This window comes from Hyperoodon ampullatus (assembly GCF_949752795.1).
Source record: "Hyperoodon ampullatus genome assembly, chromosome: 2".
In the NCBI taxonomy this organism is placed as follows: domain Eukaryota; kingdom Metazoa; phylum Chordata; class Mammalia; order Artiodactyla; family Ziphiidae; genus Hyperoodon; species Hyperoodon ampullatus.
This window is the reverse complement of record NC_136915.1, coordinates 197,828,240-197,850,967: the sequence shown is the minus strand read 5'-3', so window position 1 is coordinate 197,850,967 and position 22,728 is coordinate 197,828,240. Positions and strand designations below refer to the sequence as shown.

The 22,728-nt window shown below is 60.6% G+C and overlaps 1 protein-coding gene and 1 pseudogene across 2 annotated transcripts; one reads left to right on the top strand and one right to left on the bottom strand.

The window, feature by feature from the left end:
• Positions 1 to 530: 530 nt before the first annotated feature.
• GPR37L1 (G protein-coupled receptor 37 like 1) lies at positions 531 to 4,278 on the bottom strand (the record flags this gene model as incomplete). The annotated part of the gene is made up of 2 exons (XM_079697921.1): positions 531 to 1,337; positions 3,646 to 4,278. 2 exons carry the CDS (start codon positions 4,276 to 4,278, stop codon positions 531 to 533), a joined length of 1,440 nt encoding a protein of 479 aa, XP_079554047.1.
• A 12,577-nt stretch (positions 4,279 to 16,855) lies between these two features.
• LOC307066816 (acireductone dioxygenase-like) lies at positions 16,856 to 22,353 on the top strand (annotated as a pseudogene). The gene is made up of 3 exons: positions 16,856 to 17,399; positions 21,922 to 22,019; positions 22,087 to 22,353. The product of its transcript is annotated as an acireductone dioxygenase-like (transcript).
• The last annotated feature ends 375 nt before the right edge of the window (positions 22,354 to 22,728 follow it).

The window sequence follows — 22,728 nt, the reverse complement described above, 5'->3', positions numbered from 1 at the left end:
CCTGGGCACTGCCAGGATGTGGCACAAGAAAGGCCCGTGGGCACAGGGGTAGTTCTACCTAGTTTATTGTTTTCCAAGAAGGGTCTTCTACGGGGGAGCACCTGACCGGGACTGGGGGAGGGGGCGGGCAACCAGGGTACGTCAGAGAAGGAGGAGGACAGAGAAGGGACGGCACCTGGAGGGGGCGTCCAGGGCTGGCCCATCCTGTGCAGAGAAGAGCCCGGTTGTCGGCCCCCAAGGCCCCCGTCCAGGATGGGCGATGCCGAGAGGGGCAAAGTAAAGTGTAGTCGGGCTCCGGATGGAGAGGGGAGAGCAAGGCTGGGACCAGGTGGGGTTCTGGCTCCCAGCCGGTGGGATGGAGAGTTTCTGGGCAGCTCTGAGGACCTGGAGGATCACCGCCCCCCAACAAGAGGACGGGCGGGCCGGCCCCGAGAAGGGGCTCGGCCAGGGGGCTCCGACATACCCAGACCCCAGCCAGGGGAGCCGAGTCCATCTCTGGACAGAGCTCCCCCTGCCACGGCCAGCCAGCCTCAGCAGGGCGTGCCCAGGGCCAGGAGCGGTGGCGCCTCCCGGGGCTTGTGGAAGTAGACAGAGGTGGACAGCCCCGTCTGGAGCTTGGCATCGGGGCCGTCGGTGGCTGCCCCCCCACCGCAGCCCTCGCAGCAGCAACAGCAGCAACAGTCCAGGAAGGCGCGGCCCAGCGGCCGGCACACGCACAGGAGGAGCACGGGCGTGACGGCCGCCTTGAGGAAGGTGGAGAACTGGCCCACCAGGCCCAGGAGCTCCAGGGTCTGGCGGGCGAGCGTGGCCGAGAGGTAGGCGGCCACGACGTTGCACACGTTCTCGGGGAGGGTGCACAGGGTGTAGACGGCGGTCAGGCCCACCACGGTGCTGCTGAGCTGGCCCTCGTGCTGCTCCTGCTGGCCCAGCCGGCACTCCGGCTTTCTGCCGGGCGGGCCCCACACCCGCCACGTCACCAGCTGGCAGGTGACCGTGAAGAGGACGGGCAGGCAGAAGTAGCAGCCGAAGGACCACCACATTCGGGCGTTCTGGTAGGTCAAGACCAGCGAGTAGAGGGACTCGGGCAGGCGGGCCGAGGGCTTCATGACGCACGCGTCCACGGGGCCCGCAGCAGGGCCAGGCTCCTGCACCAGCTGCCAGAGCAGGAGCTCGGGCACAGCCAGCGTCATGGAGCCCACCCAGATGACTGCCAGCTTGGCCAGGATGGACGGGCACGGCTCGATGGGCCTGGCCTTGGGCAGGGTGCTGGTGGCCACGTGGAAGCGGTCAATGCCCAGGGCGCAGAGGCTGAAGGTGGTGACGCCGAGACAGGAGACCTGAGGGGGGGCGTGGGGGTGGGGGGGAGAGGCAGGGGTCAGCTCCAGGCAACCGAGGGGCTGACTCAGACTGGAAGTACATGGCAGGCGTGGGAAGGACAGTGGTGGCACCGCCATTCAGGGGCATTTCAGGTCTCACGGCCAGCGTCAGGCGGGACCAGGGCCTTGGTGGATGGCAGAGCTGAGGTTGCCCTGCAGGCCGCCCGACTCTTGCCACCCGCTGCCTTGCCTCTGGGCCCAGGGACGAGCGACCTAGGCCCTACAGCCCCTTGTGCTCCTGAGACTTTGGGAAATCATCTCTGAGGACAAACATGGACGGAGACGTAGGGCTCCTGGGCCTGCCGGGTCCTTGGATGGCCTCACCCACCCCGTCCACGGGGGGAGTGGCCTTGGGGGGCGCAGGGCATACACTCTCCCACCCTCCTCGCTCTGCCCGGAGAGGCTCAGGGCCAGCCCGAGTGGGGATGCAGCCCCCCCAGGCCGGCCTGTGCCCACCTCCCCGCAGGCAGCTCACAGAGCACACAGGAAAACCACCCTGTGAGCAGAGAGGAAGCCAGAGCAGCAGGGAAGAAAGTGCCAGAGAGAAGTGACGGGACTGGGGGGGTGCTCCCAGCTCAGATGATGTCTGGGCACACTCAGGGCTGTGCTCAGTTCCCCCTCCGTCCAAGCACTCCCCTCTCTGGCTGGCTCCCGCCCCGTCTCCAGGCAGGCCCCAGGCCAGGGCTCAGGCTAAACAACACACCCTCTCCTTTCCTACATCTCAAAAATGGCCCCAAGCTGTATTTAGCTGCCTCCTGTTCCCTCCTGGGGTCTCCTGGGGCCTCCCTAAAAAAGGGTGCTGGGCGGTGCATTTGTCCCTCCACTCTCACCCGTCACCCCAGCCTCCAGGGAGGGCTCAGGGGTCACCTCTGTCCTCCAGGCCGTGGAGGGGGTTAGGCGGCAGCCTGCGTATCAGGTGTGTTGGGACCCACAGTCGGGCAGGGGGCAGGGCCGGGCTCTCCTCGGCCACCAGCTCCATGCAGACAAGCGCTCACAGGGGTCTTAGACCTTTCCCAGGAAAATCCACCACATACTGAATTATTTCAGTTCTAAGCCCTTTGTAGACGTCACACACGTGAGCCTTCAGGGACTCACTCAGCTATGGTGATGGCGGTCAGCCCCGACTCACAGAGAGGGAAGCAGAGGTTTGGGCAGGTTAAGTGGCTAACCACGGCCACTCAGCAGAGCCCGGGCTCTGACCCAGTCTGCCCAGTTCCAAGGCCCTGGCTCTGACCTCCCACAGCTCTCCTGGGCTCTGAGCGCCAGGTCTCTTAGATGCAAGGGCTGTCCCTGGCCGGAGGGCCTCTTTCAGGTCTGAGCAACTTTGGGCCACCGTTAGGTGGTCTCCCTGGGCTGGGAAGGACAGGACAGGGCTGTACCTCCCGCTGAGCCTCAGAGAGTCCGTCCGGATATGAAACCATCGCTAGGTCACGGGATGGGGGCAGAGCTGGGACTAGGACAGTGTCCAGACGCTGATCGTGATTCCTTCCCCACCCAGGCCGGCTGCCCACTGCCTCAGCATCTCCCATTCTCTCGGGAGGAAAGCAGCCTTTGTGGGGAGGGAGGCCCCAGTCACCCCAGCGCTCGTTCTTCCTCCTCCCACAGCGTAAGCAACATGCAAAAGGCTGCAGGCTGATTTCCTGTTCCTAGGCAGACATGTTGGCCTTGCTGTGTCCCACGTAAATGCACATATATTGGTATATTTTTGCACTGTTTTGATTAAGCTGTATCCGTGTGATCTACACATCTATCAACACCCACGTGCTCATCCCAGCGTGGAAGTTCCCAGAGGTGGGGCCAGTGGTCACCTTGGAGCCGCAGCTGGAGGGCCAACTGGTCTACCCTCTGGTCAGGAGACAGTGAAATGGGAGAGGAGCTGTGACCTGCCCAGGGACACCCCAACATGCCAGGGACAGAAGCTGGCACTAGAGCCCCAGCTTTAGCTCCAGCCGCAGAACCAGGTCTCTCCTCCCAGAGGATGGAGGAGGCGGCGGAAGGTGACGGCGGCGACGAGAGCCGCAGTGAGGGAGGGTCTTTCCTTCCTTCCGTGTTTGCACTCCCGGGAGTGGATACAGACTTGACCCCAGGGCCCTGACCCCCGCCTGCTCGCTCGGCTGCCTGAGAGCTCCCAGGAGCCAATCCTGCATTTGTCTTGGGGGAGAAGCGGCGAGACACAGCCCCAGGCCTGCGGGGCCTCACGCACCCTCGCAGCCCACACCCGGCAGCACCCCCCACCCACCCCGTGGGCTCCAGTGGGACAGACACTCACCTCCACGAAAGGCACAGCCCGGCAAGACACGTCACCCAGCAGCCTCTGCTTGGTGATCTCGTGGAAGATGATGACAGGGAGGCAGAAGAAGAGGACCAGAAAGTCCCAGAGGGCCAGGCTGGCGAGGATGGAGTTCCAGGCGCTCTTCAGGTAGTAGCTGTGCCACACGATGCACATGACCGCCAGGTTGCCCACGATGCCCACGGCAAACAGCACCAGGGCCAGGAGCAGCACAGCGTAGGCCCTGTAGGAGCTCTCCGTCACCGGGTACAGGGGGTTCTGGATCTGCAGCCGCCGGCCCGGCGTCCCCGTCGTGTTGCCCCGAGGCTCCTGCCTGCTGCCCCCAGGGACCACGGCCCGGTCCGGGTGGGCGCTGGCGGCCACCTGGGGCTCGGTGGGCTGCGGCCCGGTGGGGCGGATGGGCCGGGGGTACTCAGCCCACTCCTGGGGCACATACTGCTGCACCCCCTTGGCCTCCTCCTCCTCCTCGGTGCCACGCCTGGACCGGTTCGGCTGCTCCTGGGTCACGGCCTCTCGCCCGCCCCGGCGCAGGGGGACGCCCCCGGGGACCCTGCCGGGACCCGCCGCTAACGCCACGGCGAGAGAGATGGCCAGAGGCCACGGCCACCGCATGGCCGGATAAGCGGCAGTGGCTGCCCACAAGCGGAGGCGAGGCCGGACCGAGTGCCGGGCCGACTCGACGGGCAGCTGGCCGGTGGGCCCGCCCCCATCGGGCGTCTGGCATTGCCAGCCGGCTCCAGCACCCCCTCCATCCCCACCCCTAAGCCACCAGGCAGGGCAGGGCTGGGCCCTCTGCTGGACACAGGGTGCTCTGTGCCGTCCGCAGGACTCGCCTCCCTGGGCCCCCCGGGCAGCAGCGCTCAGACCTGTGCGGCCCCCAGAGGCCGGGCACCCCCGGCCTCAGACGCTGGGGTCCTGGGGGGCGGGGGCGGGGGCAGGGTGGGGTGGAGGCAGGGCGCCGCCCCCTCCTCAGGAGGCGGATAATCACTGTCGCTGTCATTTACTGAACCTGATGAGATCCCACACTCAGCCGGCTTCTGGATGAACCTTCACCACGGCCCTGCGGGGCGAGCGCCCTCATTCCTGTGTCTCGGGCTGGAGAGGTGGCCAGTCACTTACCCAGAGCTAAACCTGGCCCAGCTGGCCCGGGGCCTGGGCCTGACTCCAGACCTTCGGACCATCGCTGTTCTCAGTGGGCACGGGTCCACCGGCTTCCTGCAAACCACACAACGTTCCCCTGAAAGGAACAGCCGCCCAAAACTTAAAGCACCGCATTCTGATCCAGACACAAGGCGGATGGACATTTGCAGCAACAGGTCTTTCCTGAGCACCTGCTGGGTTCTAGACACTCAGTACAAAAACGTAAAAGACCTCTGCCATCAAGGAGCCTTCAGTGCAGGGCGGGGAGGAATAAATATGTAAATAAATAATTATAGCTCAGGCATGGATGCTATGAAAGGCAAGGGACCAGCTGCCAAGGGAGCCCGAAGGAGGCTGGAGGCATCTGGAGGGCCTCCCAGAGGGGACGACTTTTAAATGGACCTTGAAGAGCGGCTTCAAGCTCCCCAGACAGACAACAGGGAAGGAAGGGTGCTCAGGCAGAAGAGGCAGCACTTGCAAAGCCACGGGGGTGGGACAGCAGGGTGCAGCGCGAGGACAGCAAGGCAGGCAGCAAGGGAGCAGGGAGGGGCGTGCGGGCAAGGAGCCTGGGAGGCGAGCAGAGGAAGGACCGGGAAGGGCCCCGTACGCCAGGCCCGGGGTGTACGCCTTACCTTGGAGGGACTGGGGGGCTGCGGCTTGCTGAGCAGAGGACGTGGCTCGAGCAGGTCCTTGGGGAGGACCCCTGACGACGGCTGGGGTCACGCAGCCCGGGGCAGGGGCACCTGTTGAGTCCAGGAAAGCCGAAGGCTGTGCGTGGGAGGGACAGCTCAAAGCTGACCCCAGGCCTGAGGTGGACAGTGAGACACTCACCTGGGCAGGAAAGGTGGGGAGTCTGGTGTGAGGTTGGGGGAAAACCTCTGCTTGTGCAGGTGAGTGGTCTGGGTAGAGATGCAGGAAAGAGCCACCTGTGGCCTAAGGGAAAGGCTGCAACAGGATGCAGAGATATGGGGGTAGAGGTGGGGCTGCGGCTGCCCAGGGGTGTGCAGACACTTAGCGGGGAGGGCGCAGGGTGAGGCCCCAGGAGCTCCCACACTCATGAGAAAACGAAGAGAAAGTGAGGAGAGGAAGTGGCTGGGTTCCCGCTCCCTCGAGGCCAGAGAGGGAAGGCGGGCCATCTGGGTGGCCAGAGTCAAAGGTCACTCACAATCAGTCAGCAGACACCAGCCAGGGCTCCCGGAGTGGGACCAACCCAGAACTGACTTTCCTAGAAGACCTTCTGACCAGAAAGCTCTGTGCTACCCAGAGGCCCAACGTGCTGTGTGAAAACAAGGGTCCAGGGAAAGGGGACGGGGGAGGCGGAGGAAGAAAAAACCTCATGCACCCTCAGACAAGATAAGGGAAGCATCTTGGGCTTTTGGAAGATCTTACCTTTCTGCCTTCTTCTCGTTTATTCTTTGTGTGGGAACAGGGACATGGGGGCTGCAGGGCCGGGCTTGTCTGGGCTTCAGAGTGTCACAGCGAAGATGAGAGGCCCATCGAGAAGTCAGATCAGACAAGGACCAAACTGCACCCTTCGTTGTCGCCACCCCAGCCTCCACGGCAGAGGGAGGCCAGGCCTCCTACCTCCACCTCCCCGGCCTCAGGAAAGGGCCGAGGAAGGACTGCAGGAGATGCACGGGGTGCCCCGCCCTCGGCCTGAGCATCCTGGGGTCCACCCTCGGAATGTGCTTCCCGAATCCTGGAGGGCTGCCCCCCAGCCCACCCCGCAGCAAGTCAGCGCCTTCACACCTGCGGCTCCCGGCACTTAGCTGCTGTCCTTGAAACCCACCACCTGCCTCGTGGTGGTTCGGGCAAAGAGTCATCACCATCCATTTAGTGAGCACTCACCAGTGCCAGGCCATGGTAAACGCTCGGCAGAATCATCATACTTCATCTTTACATTCTTACCCCAGCTCAGAGGGGTAAAGTAACTTTCCCAAGGACACACAGCTGGGATCCAAATTGCAGGTTTGTCCAACTCCAAAGCTGAAATTCTTAGCCACTTCTTTGCGTAGCCTGACAAAAGTTCAAAAGGGATCCTGAAGAGGCTCTACACCAACTCTCGTATTGGAAATGTGGAATATATTTCCAATGTGGAAATGTGCACATGTGGAAACTGCAACCAGAGAAATCGAGCGCCAGGGCCAGGCACACACCAACACAGCGCCGACCCCAGCCCGTCAGCCCTCTGCTGCTTCTGCTCTGAATATTCCGTACTGACTGCACCTCAGGGCAGGAGCTCTGTAAACCCTGGCCGCTGCAAGGGCACCCCGCCTGCCAGTCCTGGGCTCCCTTGGCTCTTTGGGGCAGTGGGGATGTCAGAGGCCACTAGGTGGAACCAGATGTTCAGAGATGGAAGTTCAGGGCTGCCTGCGCTCCGAGCCCTGCCCACAGACCCTGCGGCTGCCGGAGGAGCCGGTCTCCACCGGGTGGGTTCCCCGGGCCGACCCCGGGGGCTGTGGAGATGCACCTGCCATTCCACCCCACCCTCCTGGGGTGCCCAACTCGGACCCCTCACGGGTCGGCCTCCCCAGCCGAGACTCCTGTCCTGGACCAAGCTGGTCCCCTACTCAGAGGCAGGCCACGCAGAAGGCAAAGATCTCCCAGCCCTTAGGACCGGCTCTCCTCCATCCCCGGAATTCCCCATCATCCTCCCTGGGAATTCCCCAGTGAGCTGGCCTGGGAAGGTGCTGGGGCGGGAGGCGGTGGCAGCTGGGCTGGGGCTGTCCCCTGGCGTGGAGCGGGGTGAGGGCCTTGGGGCTGCCGGGGAGGTGCCGCCCGAGAAGACAGTTCAGGGTTGACATTTTCCCGAGCAAGTTCCACTGGCCAGCACTGTCCAGCGAACAGAACCACACAGTCCAGGTATGACTTCTTCGATGGTTCTGCCCCTTACGGGCTGTGTGACTTTGGTCGAGTACTGAACCTCTCTGGGCCTCGGCTGTAACGAGGGGACGGTAACAGACTAAAGGGGCTCGTCTATGTCCATCGCTAGAACAGCGTCTGGTACACAGGAAGCACTGGATGAGGATGAGCTGTTGCCATGGTAACTCACGTAGCACCACAGCCTCACGAGGCAGGTGCTGTTAGTATCTTCACTTTACAGATTTGGAAACTGAAGGACAGACAGGTAGGAGGCAGCCGAAGAGGTGGGGCCGGGGGGGCAAATTTGTGACAGAGAGGTCACTCCATCCCAGGCAGCCCCGTCCAGTTTGAGACGGCTCGAACGTGGAAGTTGCTCCTTTATTAGAAATGTGACTCCAGGAAAATCCACTCGTCCCCTGGAGGGGACAGAACACACCCAGGATCCAGGTGGGGGAAGCGGTCAGCAGACATAAGTTCAATCCGTAGGGAGTAGAACAGGTGGAGGTGTGTGAGGGTGACCAGAACGGGAATGCTGGGGCCAACCAGCCGGTCCTGGGGAACCAAAGAACGTGTCCTAGAGACGAGCCTTAGGAGGGGTTTCTCCCGGAGCACAGTCCGGGTGGAAGAGGGGATGGATGCTCCTTTGGCAGAAAGGAGGTGGAGCCCAAGTTCCAGCAGGAAGGTGGCTGGTAGGGAGGAAAGGTTGATTCCAGAAAGATCCCGCCTGCCGGTGGAGCAGAGAGTCACCCAGCGGGAGGAGGGAGCCTGGTCCCCAGCATCGCAAGACCAGGAACTGAGGCGCAGGGCAAGGGCGGGGTGAGGCTGGAGGAGCCCGGGAAACCCATGCAGGGCAACCCCCCACCCTGTTCCTCCCCGTCTGCCCCTCCCCAAGTGATCCCGGGCAGGAGGGCACCTGAGTCCCTGCACATTCTGTAGCTTTCCCTACAGAAACCTCCACAGGGTTCCCATCCTGGGGCAGCTAGAGGGCTCTCTGGAGTCTGGAACCTGGTTCCAGAGCCTGGGGTGGGCAGAGAGGGTCGGAATGAAATCTTCGGGGAGAGCCAAGACCCGGCTGTGACTGTGACAGGGGGGCCTGCAGGAAGCCACTGCAGCTTCTGCTTGGGTGGTGAGTGTCTGGGAGACAGGTGAGCTCCAGACAGCACAGGCCCCTCGACCCCAGGTGCTGGCACTGGTGCCCCCCTCCCACTCACACAGCCTCAGGCGGCGGGGCTGAGACAAGCAGATTATTCACTGCCAGGTGCCCTGGCCGTGTCCTTTCGGCCTTCTTGCCCTGATGTCCTGCCACAAGCTGCCAGCCAGGCTCAGCACAAACAAACACAGAGCCGAACCGAGGAGGAGGGCTCGGCCCTCCCCAGGTGGCACCTGCCCGGCTGGCATCAGGGCACAGGCTGGGGTGCTGAGGGAGGATGGTTGGACTTCTGCTCTGGGGACCTTCTGAGCCCAAGAGTTGCTCTGGCTTCCTCCCTCCCTGGGGTCGGTGGGTGGTCCGGACACAGCATGAGATGGAGGCACGGGGGGTTCAGGCTGTGTAGCCCGGGGCAAGTCACTTTACCTTCTGACCCTCAGCCTTCCTGGCTGTAAACCCTACCTCAAAGTGTGTACTGAACATCAAACTGCATGGCTAAGGGGCGTTCCCGACACAAAGTGGGTTCCTCATAAATGTCCACCTCTTCCTTCACATCCACCTCATCCCCTGGTCTCACGAAGAGCCATCCTCGAGTGGCCCCGGACCCTTATGTGCATGCAATCCCCCTGGAGCCCCCGTGTTGGGAGGGCCCTGGGCCTGCCGTCCGGCCTGCCTGGAAACGGGCTGTGACTCAGAGCGCTGAGGGCCCTCGGGCCACGCGGCCAGGAGCCCAGCACCTGAGGGCCCCTCCTAGAGTGAAAAGTCACTGCATGCCCTACGCAGTCATTGCCCAGACTGGGGTGAAGAGGGGGGCAGTGCTTCAGAGGAGGGGAGAAAGACGGGGTGGATTTCCTCCCTGTATGCAAGGGAGGCTAAGGACAAACTCGGAGCCCTCACCACGGCCGGGTGTTTCCCACCCGGAATCGCAGCCAGCCTCTGCTCACAGGAACAAGCAGGGCCAAGCCAGCTGCCCCAGACCTGGGGTGAGACTTAACCTGTGGACGAAGAGAATGGCTTCTGGTCCAGGCAAGACCCCCCTGCTCTGGACGTCCCTGGTTGCAGGGGTCGAATCTGGCCCCCTCCTGATTCCCCCTGGACTCACTTTTTTTTTCTCTCCTGTCCAGACCAGCACAAAGTCTGTGGGTCTGCAGACTGGACTGGATTGGGTCCTCAACCTTAGGAGCTGGGAGGGGGTCCTCTGCTGAAGCCACCGACATGAGCACAGACTCAGGGAGGCAGGTCCCTGCTGACCCGGCCCCGGCCCCGTCCCAGCGCAGCCCCTGACATCCTGACGCTGTGTCACTTCCTACACAGCACCGCAGGGCTGCGCTGGCTTCAGCCAAGGCCCTGCTCGGGGCTCAGGACTCACAACAATAGCACCCTGAAACCCGGGGGCTTGAAAATGTGAGTGCGGGTTTCCTCAACGCTCCAGGGTTACCCCGAAACCGACCTAGATTGTGCCGTCTCCCTGTATGGACATATCCCTCCACTTGCAGCCACGTTTGTATGACCAGCAGCAGCCCTTGGGCTAGGCCTGGTCCTCTGACGATGGAACCGACAGGAGATCCGTCCTCCTGGCCCTCGGCGTGTCCCCGGATGCGTTGCCTTTCTCCAGGTCTCCCTCTGGGGGTGTCTGACCGCCACTGCCCCGGACGCCCTCCAGGGTGGGCCCACGAGGCCAAAGTCTGGCCGGGCTCCTGGAACTTGGGCAAGACGCCCTGGCCAACAGCACGGGCCCCTGCCTCCTCTGCGGGGAGGACCCTCACTGGCCCCCGGCCCTCACCTATGAAACGTGGCTTTGCTAGGGGAACTCTCAGTCCCTTCCAACCCCAGAATTCCCAGAGGAACTTCCGTGGATGACGCCGAGTTGATTTTTTGCCTGTTTGCTTTTGTTGGTTGTTTTTTGTTTTTTCAGAGGATGAGGGAAAATTCTGGACCCCTGTTGGCCTAACGGTCCATAGAAAGCTGGCACTGGACACTGCAACCTGCTGGGCCTTTTCCCTTTGCCCATCTCCACCAGGGGGTGGAGGGAAATGGAGATGGCGGCAACCCTAGCAGAGGCAGGAGGGAGCGCCCATCTCACTTGTGCAGGTGCGCGTGTATGCGTCTGTGGGCCTCTGTGCTCACTACGGGGCAGTGTGTGTCGCCCTCCATGGCAGACTCACAGAGCTTGCCACATGCAGCTGTATAAGGAGGTTTATATTTCTCTCCGGAACGGCTGGGGCAGGGGTGTGGTCCAACAGATGGCTGGCATGTTACAGGTGTGTCTGGCTGGAAAAGGCACCTGGCCCAGCCTCCTGATTGGCTGTCAGTGAGTCACGGCGGTTGGGCTCCTGGAGCGGCTGTCATGGAGCCGGGGTCATGCCCTGCCTTATCTTTACTGCCTTCTCTGCCGGCGCAGACGGACAATGTTCCCGGTGTAGGCAGTGACGCTCGCAGGCTGCTGACTCCGGGTCAGTGGGACATGCCCTCTGGGTAGTCTTCCTGGCGGGGCATGGGTTCACCTCGACCTCGCCGCGCCTTGACGCTGCAGCCCACCCGGGTCCAACGGCCCCGCCTGGGAGCGATTCGAGGGGCCAGCTTGCCAGCTGACTGAAACCTGGCAAAGCCACAAAGGGATTTCCTCAGTTCCCAAAGACCCACCTGAACTGACCAACAGCATAAAAATGTTTGTGGGTAAACATTCTAGAAACCAGCTCCGGGCTCTGGGAAGGGCCTCCAGGGAGATGGGCAGGGAGGTGTTGTCATGGTAACTTGGCAATCTTCTGAGGTTCTGGCAGAGAGGAGGAGAGAGGCAGGTACAAGGGTCCTGCACCCTGGCTTTTCAGACACAAGGGACCACTGGGCTGCAAGCCCAGGGGACACGTCCTGCCTCCCAGTCCCACGTCACATGCACCCACAGAGCTTTTCACTTCCCAGGCCCTTCCAGGAGGGCGGGCCTGACGGCTGTCCCCAATCCCAAATGGATAAAGCAAGGCCTCGACAGGGACGTGCACTGCCCAAGGTCACCAGGTGGAGGCTGGCAGCCAGCAGGAGCAGACACAGGAACATCCGCCTCTCCACACCTGACAAAGCCCTCTGTCTGCCTGGCTGCTCAAACAGCTGCAGCCGCCAGGCCTCCATTAGGGTCCTGGGGCCACTCGTCTCGGGGACGGGGAGGACCTCGTACAACCACCTTGACTCCGGCCACTTCTGAGAAGCTCCGAGGTCTCAGCGACCCCCCGAGGGCCTCGCTGTCACTCCTCCCCGACTCCGTCTGCCTGCCTGAGCAGAACACAAGTTCTGTGTCGGGGCGGGGGGCGGCCCGCTGAGCTGGGGAGGCCCTGGCCAGCTCCCTGTGGCTGCCAGACTGTCCGCCGGTACCCTAGACCCGGCTCCCGCCCGCCAGGCGGGCACAGCGTCTGGGCAGAACGCCAGGGGGAATTTTCCACCTGCCTGGCTCTGCCGCCCGCTCTGTGGTCTGGAGCGGGGGTTGTCTCGGGCCGCCCACACGGGAAGGGCCGGCTCTCGCCTTGTTCCGCGACAGCCGACAGTTACCTGTCCCCCTTCAGAGACGCAGGGGCTTTTGGCTCTGGGTCATGAAGGCCCCCAGCTTACCCAGTGAGCCCCCGCCTTGAACAGACAGGGTGAATGAGGCACAAGAGAAATGACGTGACCGAGGTCATAGGGAGAGGTGGTGGTCGAGCCAGGCCCCAGACTCACAGCCCTCGACCGCAGCTTCCAGGCTTCCTGGAGCGCGCCTCTCCCGACCCTCCTCCACCGCAGGTTCACTTGGGCTGCTGGCCCCCGGCCCCCCCACACACACACCCTGCCCTCCCTTCTTGGCACGGCTGGGTGGGTCTGCCCTTTCCAGCTCAGCGTGAGAAGCAGCTCCGGGGTGTGTGTGTGTGCGCGTCCCTGCGCGTGTGACAACTGAAACCACGACGGCCACAGGGGCCGGAAGACGGGGCGAGATTACAAGCAGATCGCCGGGGACTCCGCACCGGGCGGGGGCGGGAGGGGGCGCAGGGTGAGGCCTGCCGGGGGCCTTGGTGGGGGCGATACCCTCCGCTTGCTCCTCCCATCTCTCCCCGTGCTGGGGAGCTCAGACCCCCGTGCCGGCCTCAGGCCACGCGCAGGGATGGGGTCAGATGGCGCCCGCGTCCCCGGGCTCGGAGCCCGACATCTCTCCCGCCCACGGCGAGGTGACCCAGGTACACCTGCCCCTTCGAGTAAACAGCAAAGGAAAGGCCCGGGGCTGGGGCAGCCAAGGCTGAAACCGGGTGCCGGGAGCGCATGAGTCACGTTCTCGCCCTGCGACCGCCAGGGAGGGGAGCGGGAGGGAGGGCGGGGGACCAGGCCCACACCCCCTCCTTTGGGGCTCCTGAAAGGTCCTCAGAAATCTCTCCTACAACCTCTTTGTTTCATCGAGTTAGGCGGCTGCACCCTAGAGATGGCCCAGAGAGGGCAAGTGACCTGTCTATAGACACACAGCATAGTAGTGGTCCCAGGACTTCTGAGCTGTGGGTTCAGATCCCAGAGCCGGGAACAGAACTCCAGCAGGCCTGCCCTGCCCTGCCCGGGTCAGGCCTGCTGCCCACTGGGGAAAGAGACTTGCAATTTCAGTCATCGCAGAGATGCGGTCAAGCCCTGGGGCCGCCCTGGGCACTGGGCTGACGTCAGCTGGGTGTCCCCCGTCCCCGGAAGCCCCGCCCAGAGGTGTGACATCACGGGTTGGGCTGGACCAGCTCTGCTGGGAGCAACTTCCCACCGGGGAGAGGGCGGCCGCGGGATCCGGGTCTGAGCTTGCGTGGGCCCACGGCCTGGCTCCGCCCCCCGAAACGCCGAAGGCACCTCTGCTGCCCACCTCCTGCTCCCCTTACCTCCCGGGGCTGCTCCCACGGGCGACTGAGTCAGCTCCCGGGCCGAGTCAGGAGGAGCGTGAAGTCGGGCCTTCCCTGGCTCTGCTGCTATTGTGGTTAGGAGCAGTGGAATCCAGAGAATTCAGAGTTTCGGGTCATTCTAGCAGATCTCAGCCTGTCACCTCGGCCGAGCCCTGGGCAGGTGTCTGGCCTCACCGAGCCTCCTGTGTAAACAGGTCCCCCGCAGGGCTGCTGGGAAGATCAAGTAGAGTGACCTGTGTGTACCTCCGGCCCAGGGCCTGGCATGTGGCAACAAGGGCTCAATTTCTGGACGATGGAATGTCCCAGAAGGGGACTCTAGCATTAACAAGCGAAAGCTCGGAACAGTGTAGGGTCCCTGCCTTCTGCTTACTCAGCCACCGCCTCTGACGGCCGGGCGCCCTCTGGAAGAAGGCACTCGGGGTGGCAGTAGGAGGACGGAGCTCTCTGTTACCCTGAAACCGATGCGCTTCCTCTCCGCGCCTCTTCACAGGAGGCTGTTCGCACCGGAGACGCTTGTGCCTCCGCCCAACCTCTTCTTCCCGCGGAGCCCGAGGCTCACCCAGACGGCCGGCCCTGGCACGGACAGCCGGCCCCGGCGGATGAGGGCCTCCTGCGGGCTCCCGGCCGCTCTCTCTGCTCCTTCCTTCTTGCTGCTTGTCGCGGGGCTTATCGCCTTTCTGATCCCAGCATCCGCCACCTCCCACATTTGACCGCAGGCTTCCCTGAGCCAGGGACCTCCTGCGTCTGAGCTCCCTGCAGAGGGAAGAGGAAACGTTCGCAGCGCGAACGCACGACGGAGCAGGCTCCCTGGGATCTGGGCCTGGGAGACGGCCTGGCTGACCGCACAGCCCAGGAGCCCAGAACAGCCGCACTGTGTGCTGCTGGCCCGTCTTGGTCATTCGTGGTGCCCCCGTCACCGCCAGAGTGTCTGCGTTTGAAGAATAAATGTTACAGTCTCCCCACGCCTGAGAGGCCTGGACAGGAAGCCCTGTCTCGCCAGCCAAGGATTTCGTGTCACCCTTCCCTGTGGTCGTTTCCCGGCTGTGCTGTGGGGTGTTGATGGAGAGATCCATTCCAGCGGAGGCCGCGGGGGACGGGGGATGGGCCGCCAGAGAGAGACCTGTCCACAGCCGGCTGTGAGGGCGGCAGAGCCTCCCCGCGAGGAAATTTCCTCTCCGGGACCCTGAGGGCCGAGAACAAAAGGCAGTAAAGATACAAAGATGAGTTCGGTAGAAATTCAATAGGACCGTGGAGGAAATTTCCATCAATCAAGCTCCCAGGGTCCCTAAATCTCAGAGTCCCTGGGGGGAGGGGTGGGTTGTTACCCCCCAGAGCGAGTGAGGGAGTGAAGCCCCAGCCCCAGGTGCCCAGGCTCAAGGGGCAGAGGCCTGAAGACCCTCCTCCCAAACACGAGCAACCGTGAACCTCGAACCTGCAGGGTGTCCCAGGGCCGCCCGCCCCCGCGGGGCTGCGTGCACCCCCGGGCGGGGGCTGTGCTGCTCCACAGTCCTCACTCGGGTGGGGAGGCCTTTCCTGTCCCAGGGGCTTTCATGAGGTGGGAGAGAGGGAGAGGGAGACTGAGGATGAGTCATCATGGCAACCATCCACCCTGGACCTCGAGGCGGATCTCGCCGGCACCTCGCTCTGTATCAGGACCATCATTCAGCCTCACAGGGTGGGCTAAGCCCCCAGGAAACAGAACTGAAAAGACTGTGGCCCTGAGGGAGCCAAGCAGGTCGACTGGCGCGGCAGTGACGACCTCGGCCTGGGAGGAGGGCAGCTGGGGGGTCGCGGGAGCCCGGGAAGCGCCCAAATCCAGACGCAGCAGCAGCAGCAGCAGCAGCAGCAGCAGCAGCGGGGGAAGGGGACCCGCGACCTCAGTCCTGAGGAGGAGAAATGTTTAGGGAGGGAGAGACATGCCGTTGGGGCTCAGAGGCTGGACCGTCCTCCCAGCAGAGCCGGTCCAGCCCTGTGACGTCACACCCTGGGCAGGGCTTCCAGGATCAGGTGCCTTAGCTGACGTCAGACAGAGCGCCAGGGAAACTGAGGAGATGCTCTAACTCGTGGTGGGGTGATTACGGGATTGCACTCGTGAGCCACACTCAACGTGTTACTGTGCAGAACGGTCATCTCCTGTGGCTGCTCTAAAGGGGCTGGGGAAGGGAGAGGGGTGAGGAAGGTCCCTGCTGAGGTGGGCTGGGGAGATAAGGGCTGGTGGGGTCCACAGGCGGCTGCAGTGGAGCAGGCTTTGTTTGGCAGGTCCCAGCCCTGCGGTCAGGACAGACAGCTCTCAGCTCGGTGTTCAGACCATCCATCTCCTGTGTGATGCACATCACCCCAGTGTTTCAGAAGGAACACCATACAGGCCCCTGAGGACCCTTTCTCATCTTTACCCCTGATGTTCGGTCCCAGAAGCTAATTCCCAGGTTCTTCATCTGGAAATATGGATCGTAACCCCGTCCCTGCCACCTATCACAGGGTTCTTGTGAGGATAAAGTCAGAAAACACATATAAAAGCATTTCACTGCAGGAGCCATAAGTAGGTAAGTGAGGGATGGCCCTGGAGCTTTGTCCATGTCCCACTGGCTCCCTCCGTCCTGCGTGTGGCTGGAACCCCTTGAAGACAGAGACCTAATGTGTGCTTCTGTTTTACGGTCACTGGGGCAGTTCTCATTCCACAGCAGGTAGGATAAGCCTTGCTGAGAGGTCTTTAAAATAAAGGATTTAAACCTCGAGGCCTCTTTTTGGCAGCATTTTCCGCTTCTCTGGGCTGTTTGGCGTGCTGCTACTGCTGCCGACGGTGAGAGTGTTGGGGGGAGAAATACTTCCTCTACCCTCTTAGGTTCTGTGACTGGTATCTGCAAATTAAACTAGGAAAAGACAGATTAACAGGAGAAAACGCATACAGATTTTATTTGATGTCAATATTTTAATTTTTATATGCATGGAGGTCTTCATAGAAAAGAAGTGAAGGGACTTCCCTGGTGGTCCAGTGGTTAAGACTCCACAGTTCCACTGCAGAGGAAGAGAGTTTGATCCCTGGTTGGGGAACTAAGATCCCACATGCCACGCAGTGCAGCCAAACAAACAAACAAACGAACAAAACAGGTGCAAGCTGGGTGCAGGTCAGGGTGATCTCGGCGTACCCAGCTCAGCCATGGTGCAGGCCTGGTACATGGACTAGTTGCCGACCACCCAAGGCAGCCACACGGCACAGAGCCCGGCCCCCGGAAGCTGGATACTGACAAATATGAGGATGATCCAGAACTAGAAAAGATCCGAAAAGGTAGAAACTACTCTTGGGTGGACATAATAACCATATACAAAGATAAACTACCAAATTATGAAGAAAAGATTAAGATGTTCTGTGCGGTGCATTGGCACTTGGATGTTGAGGTTTGCTACATCTTGGATGGCAGTGGATACTTTGATGTGAGAGATGAGTGAACAAGTAGATCCAGATTTTCCTGGAAAAGGAGACATGGTCACTCTTCCTGCAGGGATTTTTCAGCTCCACCCTGGATGAGAACTACGTGAAGGTTATGCAGCTGTTTGTGGGAGAACCGGTGTGGATGGCTCAGAGCCAGCTAGCTGACCAGTTTGAGGCCCGGGGGCAGTACATGGGGTGTTGGCACAGACAGCAGAGCCAGTGCCCTGGGGCCTCGCACACCCCGGTCCCCCTCGTGAAGGTCCCGAATGTGGTAGCCTCAGGAAATATGGCATTTTCTCCTTGCTTTTATGTTGTAGGCTTGGGGCTAGGTGAGCTTTCCTTCACAAGATTATTTGATCAGAATATGTTTTAGGGCTTCCCTGGTGGCGCAGTGGTAGAGAGTCCGCCTGCTGATGCAGGGGACACAGGTTCGTGCCCTGGTCCGGGAAGATCCCACGTGCCGCGGAGCGGCTGGGCCCGTGAGCCACGGCCGCTGAGCCTGCGCGTCTGGAGCCTGTGTTCCGCAACGAGAGAGGCCACAACAGTGAGAGGCCCGGGTACCGCAAAAAAACCAAAAAAAAACCAGAATACGTTTTAATGAAAGGAGCTATAAAACTGGTTTGTATTTACATGGAAGCCCCTGTGCAAATCTGCACAAATCCACTTGTTTTCTCTGATTTGGTATCAGTGGTCAGTGGCCCTGTGTCAGCTCACACCTTCAGCTCTAACTGAGTGAGTTTTGTTTCCCCAGACACAACCGCTTCGCTGCCGCATGTGGACCCGATTCTTGTTTTTTTGTTTTTGTTTTTATTTGTTGTTGCTTTTTGGTTGGGTTTTTTGTTTGTTTGTTTATTTTTTGTTCTTGGGGTTTTTTTTCGACGCACCGCTCAGCTTGTGGGATCTCAGTTCCCCAACCAGGGATCGAGACCCTGCCGTGGAAGCGCAGTCCTAACCACTGGACCACCAGCGAAGCCCCTCCATTGCGAACTTCTAAAGAACAAAGCCCAGATTCAAACACAGGCAGCCCAGCCTAAGGGCCTGCTCTCCTAAGTACTGGTCTGAATGTCAGCTGTTATCCAACGTTTTGGTCTCAGGACCCTTTATAACCCCTAAAAATTATGGAAGACTCCAAAGGGCTTTTGTTTCTGTGGTGACAGCTATCGCTATTTATCAAATTAGAAATTAGAACTAAGGAGTTTTAAAAAATATCCATTTTTAAATGACAGTAATAAACCCACTCTATGTTACAGAAATAACATTTTTTTAAAAGACCTAAATTTCCCCAAACAAACAAAAAAATTAGTGAGAATAATGACATTGTTTAACGTTTTTTCCAAATCTCTTTAGTCTCTGGCTTTATAGATTACAGCTGGAGTCAGCATTCGATCTGTTGTGATAGGCTGTTTGAAGTGTGTCTGAATGAAACCCAGCCTCACATGGACACGGGGCTTCACAAGCAAGGGGTATCTTAACAGCCTTTTCATATCGCTGTGGATGCTTCTGACACGACACCAAAACTCAACAGACGGAGTCTCTTGGAGGTTTGCTGCAACGAGGAATCGGAAACCATATCAGTGAACGTTTTGTTTCCTGGAACATTAAAATCCATCATTCTGCCTCTCACTTTGTGGAAGACTTTCGGGGTGGATGGACCTGTCCACTATTTTGACTGTGCTGTTAGTTTCGGGGGTGTATACAAATGTCAAAACTTATCAAATCGTACAATTTACATATGTGCAGAGTATTGTATGTCAATGATTCCTCAATAAAATTGTTTAAAAAAAAAAAACCTGGCACAAAGGTAAGCGCCTGCTGTGCGTTTATATGGTGCTTCCTAGGTAGACTCGGGCCACGTTCATTAATTTAGTTGTTTCACGGGCTCTGAATGTCCTCTGGCTCTACTAGGTGTTGGCCTGAAGCAGCAAACAAGACACAGTCCTCACACTGGGGAGCTTGCAGTCTGGTTGGGGAGACCAGCGATGACAAAACATCGAGGCACGGAGCCCTGTGGAGCAACTGGGAGGGGCAGCTAATCCAGGGGGTGTGGTCACGGAGTGCTTCCTGGAAGAGGTGCCATCTAAGGTGACACCTCCATAGGGTAGGATAGGAATTCATCAGGCAAAGACGGAAAGATGAGCTTTCCCAGCAGAGGGCATAGAGTCACAAAAGCCCAGAGCCAGGAGGGGGGATCAACAAGCTCACAGGAGTTAGACGGCAGGGGGTGTGGGGAGGAGGAGGCCAGAGAGGTCAGCACTCAGGATCCAGGCTCGGTCCCAAGGGCAGTGGGGAGCCACGGAGGGCCTGAGGGAAGAGTGCTGAGGTCAGGGGCACACGGGGCTACAGAATGGAAGGTAGGTCGGAGGGACTGGGGAGTGGGCACATCGCCGGAGGCTGGAAACCAGGTAGCGGGCCATCGCGGTGCGCTGGGCAGAAGTGCTGAGTGGAAGAAGTCGCACTGGATACAGAGAGAGGTTACAACGGGCAAAGCTGCTTAAACTCGGTTTTAATGATGAAAATAATGCTAGTTCTTGAAAGCAGAGCAATAGTAAAGCATCTGAAGTAAAGACTGAAGGCCAGTCCCTCTGCTGACATGGAGAAAGCTCCTCGCAGATCTACGCTGGCTGGCGGATGGAGACGGGGCCCCCAGGCGGCAGCCCTCGGCTGACACAGCTTCTCCGTGGGGCCTGATATGCAGATGTGCTCTGGACAGTTCTTCCCTGGAAGCTGAGCTGAGACTCTGTTTTGGGCCCTCCCAACAGTTTTGGGAGCCATCTTTATCCATCAAAAGATCCCCTTTTGCTTAAAATAGAATGGATGCTACTGTCTGCAGTTAAGAACACTTAAGACTTAAGCAAAAGGCTAGCTGAGGACAAGGGGCTCGGAGGGGCTGGAGTGACAGGCCCGAGGGTCTGCGCTGGATTTGGAAGGACAGAAGCAGAAAGCTGCAGATAGATGCAGAGTCTGGAGGTTTCAGAACTGTGTGGGGGAGGGGTGGTCACGGGATATTTGAATACGATTTAAGTGGCAGGGCAGTTCCTAGTGATGACAAAATGCAGGATGTGGTTACGGAGCTGGGCAGCTGACGTACAGTGGAGGGGAGACTTTTGGAGCCAAGGGCAAGGAACAAGGAGGTTACTGGGTGGATGGGGTTTCTCCCGTGGTGTATGAAATCACCCAAATGATGGCAGGATGAGAGATCCCGGAGCAGGCCCCCAAATCCATAAAGAATGAGGCCAAGAAACCAGCAGGTGGTGGAGACAGTGACAAAGAGGGGTGAGATGGCGGAGCTGAGGGGAGGGGCCTCTGGGAGACCCGTGGGCGGGGAGGGGGAACTTACTGAGTTGGGGGTGGGGCATGGTGCCTGGAGGTCAGGACGGTCGGCAGGGCCCTCAGGGCGGCCACAGGTCCTTTGGAGGAGCCCCAGGAAGGGGCGGGTTGAGCAAGTAGAGTGTTCAGGGGTCAAGAGTTTCAGCTGTTGAAATGGAAAGGCCTAGAAGGAGGGAAGCGGTGGTCTGGAGGGGAAGCTCAGAACAGCCAGGGGATGGGGACACGGGGAGAGAACACAGGCCGGGGCAGCTGAAGCTGGGGGTGGCCACCCGCAGGACCAGTGCGGCCAGTGTGAAGCCTCCCGGGAAGGATGGACGGGCCTTGGGGGAAGGAACAGCCCCAGCCAGGACCCATGGGCTTTAAAGGAATCCTAGGCCAAGTGAGAAAGTCACGTAACTTCTCTGGGACTCAATTTCCTCAGTTGAAAAGTGGGTACAAGAATACCTAATTTGGGACATCCCTGGGGGTCCAGTGGTTAAGAATCCACCTTCCAATGCAGGGGACGCGGGGTTCGATCCCTGGTCCGGGAACTAAGATCCCACATGCCGCGGGGCAACTAACCCGCATGCTCGGGAGCCTGTGTGCCACAACTAGAGAGAAGCCCTCATGCCTCGAAGAGCCCACGTGCCGCAGCTAAGACCTGATGCAGCCAAATAAATATTAAAAAAAGAAAAGAATACCTAACTTGCCAGGTCGTTGCAAACTTTAGAAATGAAGTTAAAATATGGCACGTAACGGAGCGTCTGGCCCAGGTGGGTTTTCAGTACACAGTCGCTGCTCTTGTTTTTCTTATTATAATTGAGTCCCTTTGGGAAGACTGAGGCTCAGGTGAGAGAGGGTGTGGTGCGAAGGTGGAATCCTGGGCCCTGAGAAAGCTCAGGGCCCAGCCCTCCCATGCTCCCCTCCCCTCCCTCGCCCTCCCTCACCCTCAACCAGCCTCAGCGAGAAGGGTGCCCCGGGGGCTCATAGAACCCAGGCTTCCTCTTTGCCTGAAACGAGGGTTGCCCATCCCCAGACAGAAAGTCCCCCGCTGGTCGGCCAAGCCTCATATCCTGCTGCCCAGAGCCTGGGCCCCCCAGGACCCCCCACCCGCCTCTCCCATCAGCGTTTCTGACCCCTATAGCCCCCTGCCCATCTCACCGCATCTCTCAGCTTGTGAGAGGCCAAGGCTTGGCCCGAGGACCACCCACGGGCAGCAGAGGCCGGACACAAAGTCCTGGGCCAGCCATCGCCATGGCCACCAGCTGGAGGGCCTGAGGACGCTGTGGGGCGCTGACCCGGATGAGAACAGATCCATCCGGCCCCCATCCCCCGCCGCCCGCAGCGCCCAGCTTCTCTGTCCCCCTGCGCTGTCTTCCCACTGACCTCTCCCCGGAGTCGCAGCCCAGCTCTGCGCGTGGCTCTGCCCGTCTCTGTCCATTGCTGGCTCTCTTGGGTCTGCATCCCACTGTCCCCATCTCTTTCAGAAAAGGACGACCGAGATGAAGGACAGTTTGGATTTGGAGCATCGCTCGCGTCCTACAAGCGCGCGCCCATCCCCCACCCCACGTCCATCCTTTCCCTCGTCTGGACTCCCGCCCGTCCCTGTGGACAAGCTGCCCTCTCCTCACTCTTCTCCCTCTCCCTCCCAGGTCGCCAAGACAGGAGTGATCCCAGCTCCCCTCCTGGCTCTGCGGGACCGAGGTCTTGAGGACCGGGAGGATGCGGCCAATGGCGCAGCAGAGCTGGCCTTTGAAGATCCAGAGTCTGACTTTGCATCCCATCCCAGCCGCCCACCAAAGCTGCTGAAGCCCCCCAGGCCCCGGGTTCTCCATCTGTGGAACGGTCTGTGGTGCTGGATCGTGGGCGCGCACCTAGACGCCAGCTCTGCCACGAGCACCCCGGAGGGTGACAGCTGATGCCTGCGAAGCTCATCTCTTCTCCCCCTGCCTTGTCTGTCGGGGTCTTCAGTCTGGGACCGAGAAGAGGTCACTCGTGCGGTCCTGCTGCCCCCAGCCCGGGCCTCCACCAGCTGGGCCCGGGGCCAGCCCCTCCCCACAGCCGCCTGCCGGCTTGCTCTGCCAGGGCGGACACCTGCAGGACCGGGCTGGGAATGTCTCCAGCCCCCGACAGGCCCAGTGTCAGTTTCAGGCCCTTCTGGGGTGGGAGGAGGCCCAGGGAGGGGCTGCCAAAGTCAACATGCCTGTGTCCCTGGGCAGGGACTGGTTTGGCACCTGTGGGCCTGGTTCCAGCCCACAAGCCCCGGCCTTGGCCTCTCCTGGGTCACCTAGAGT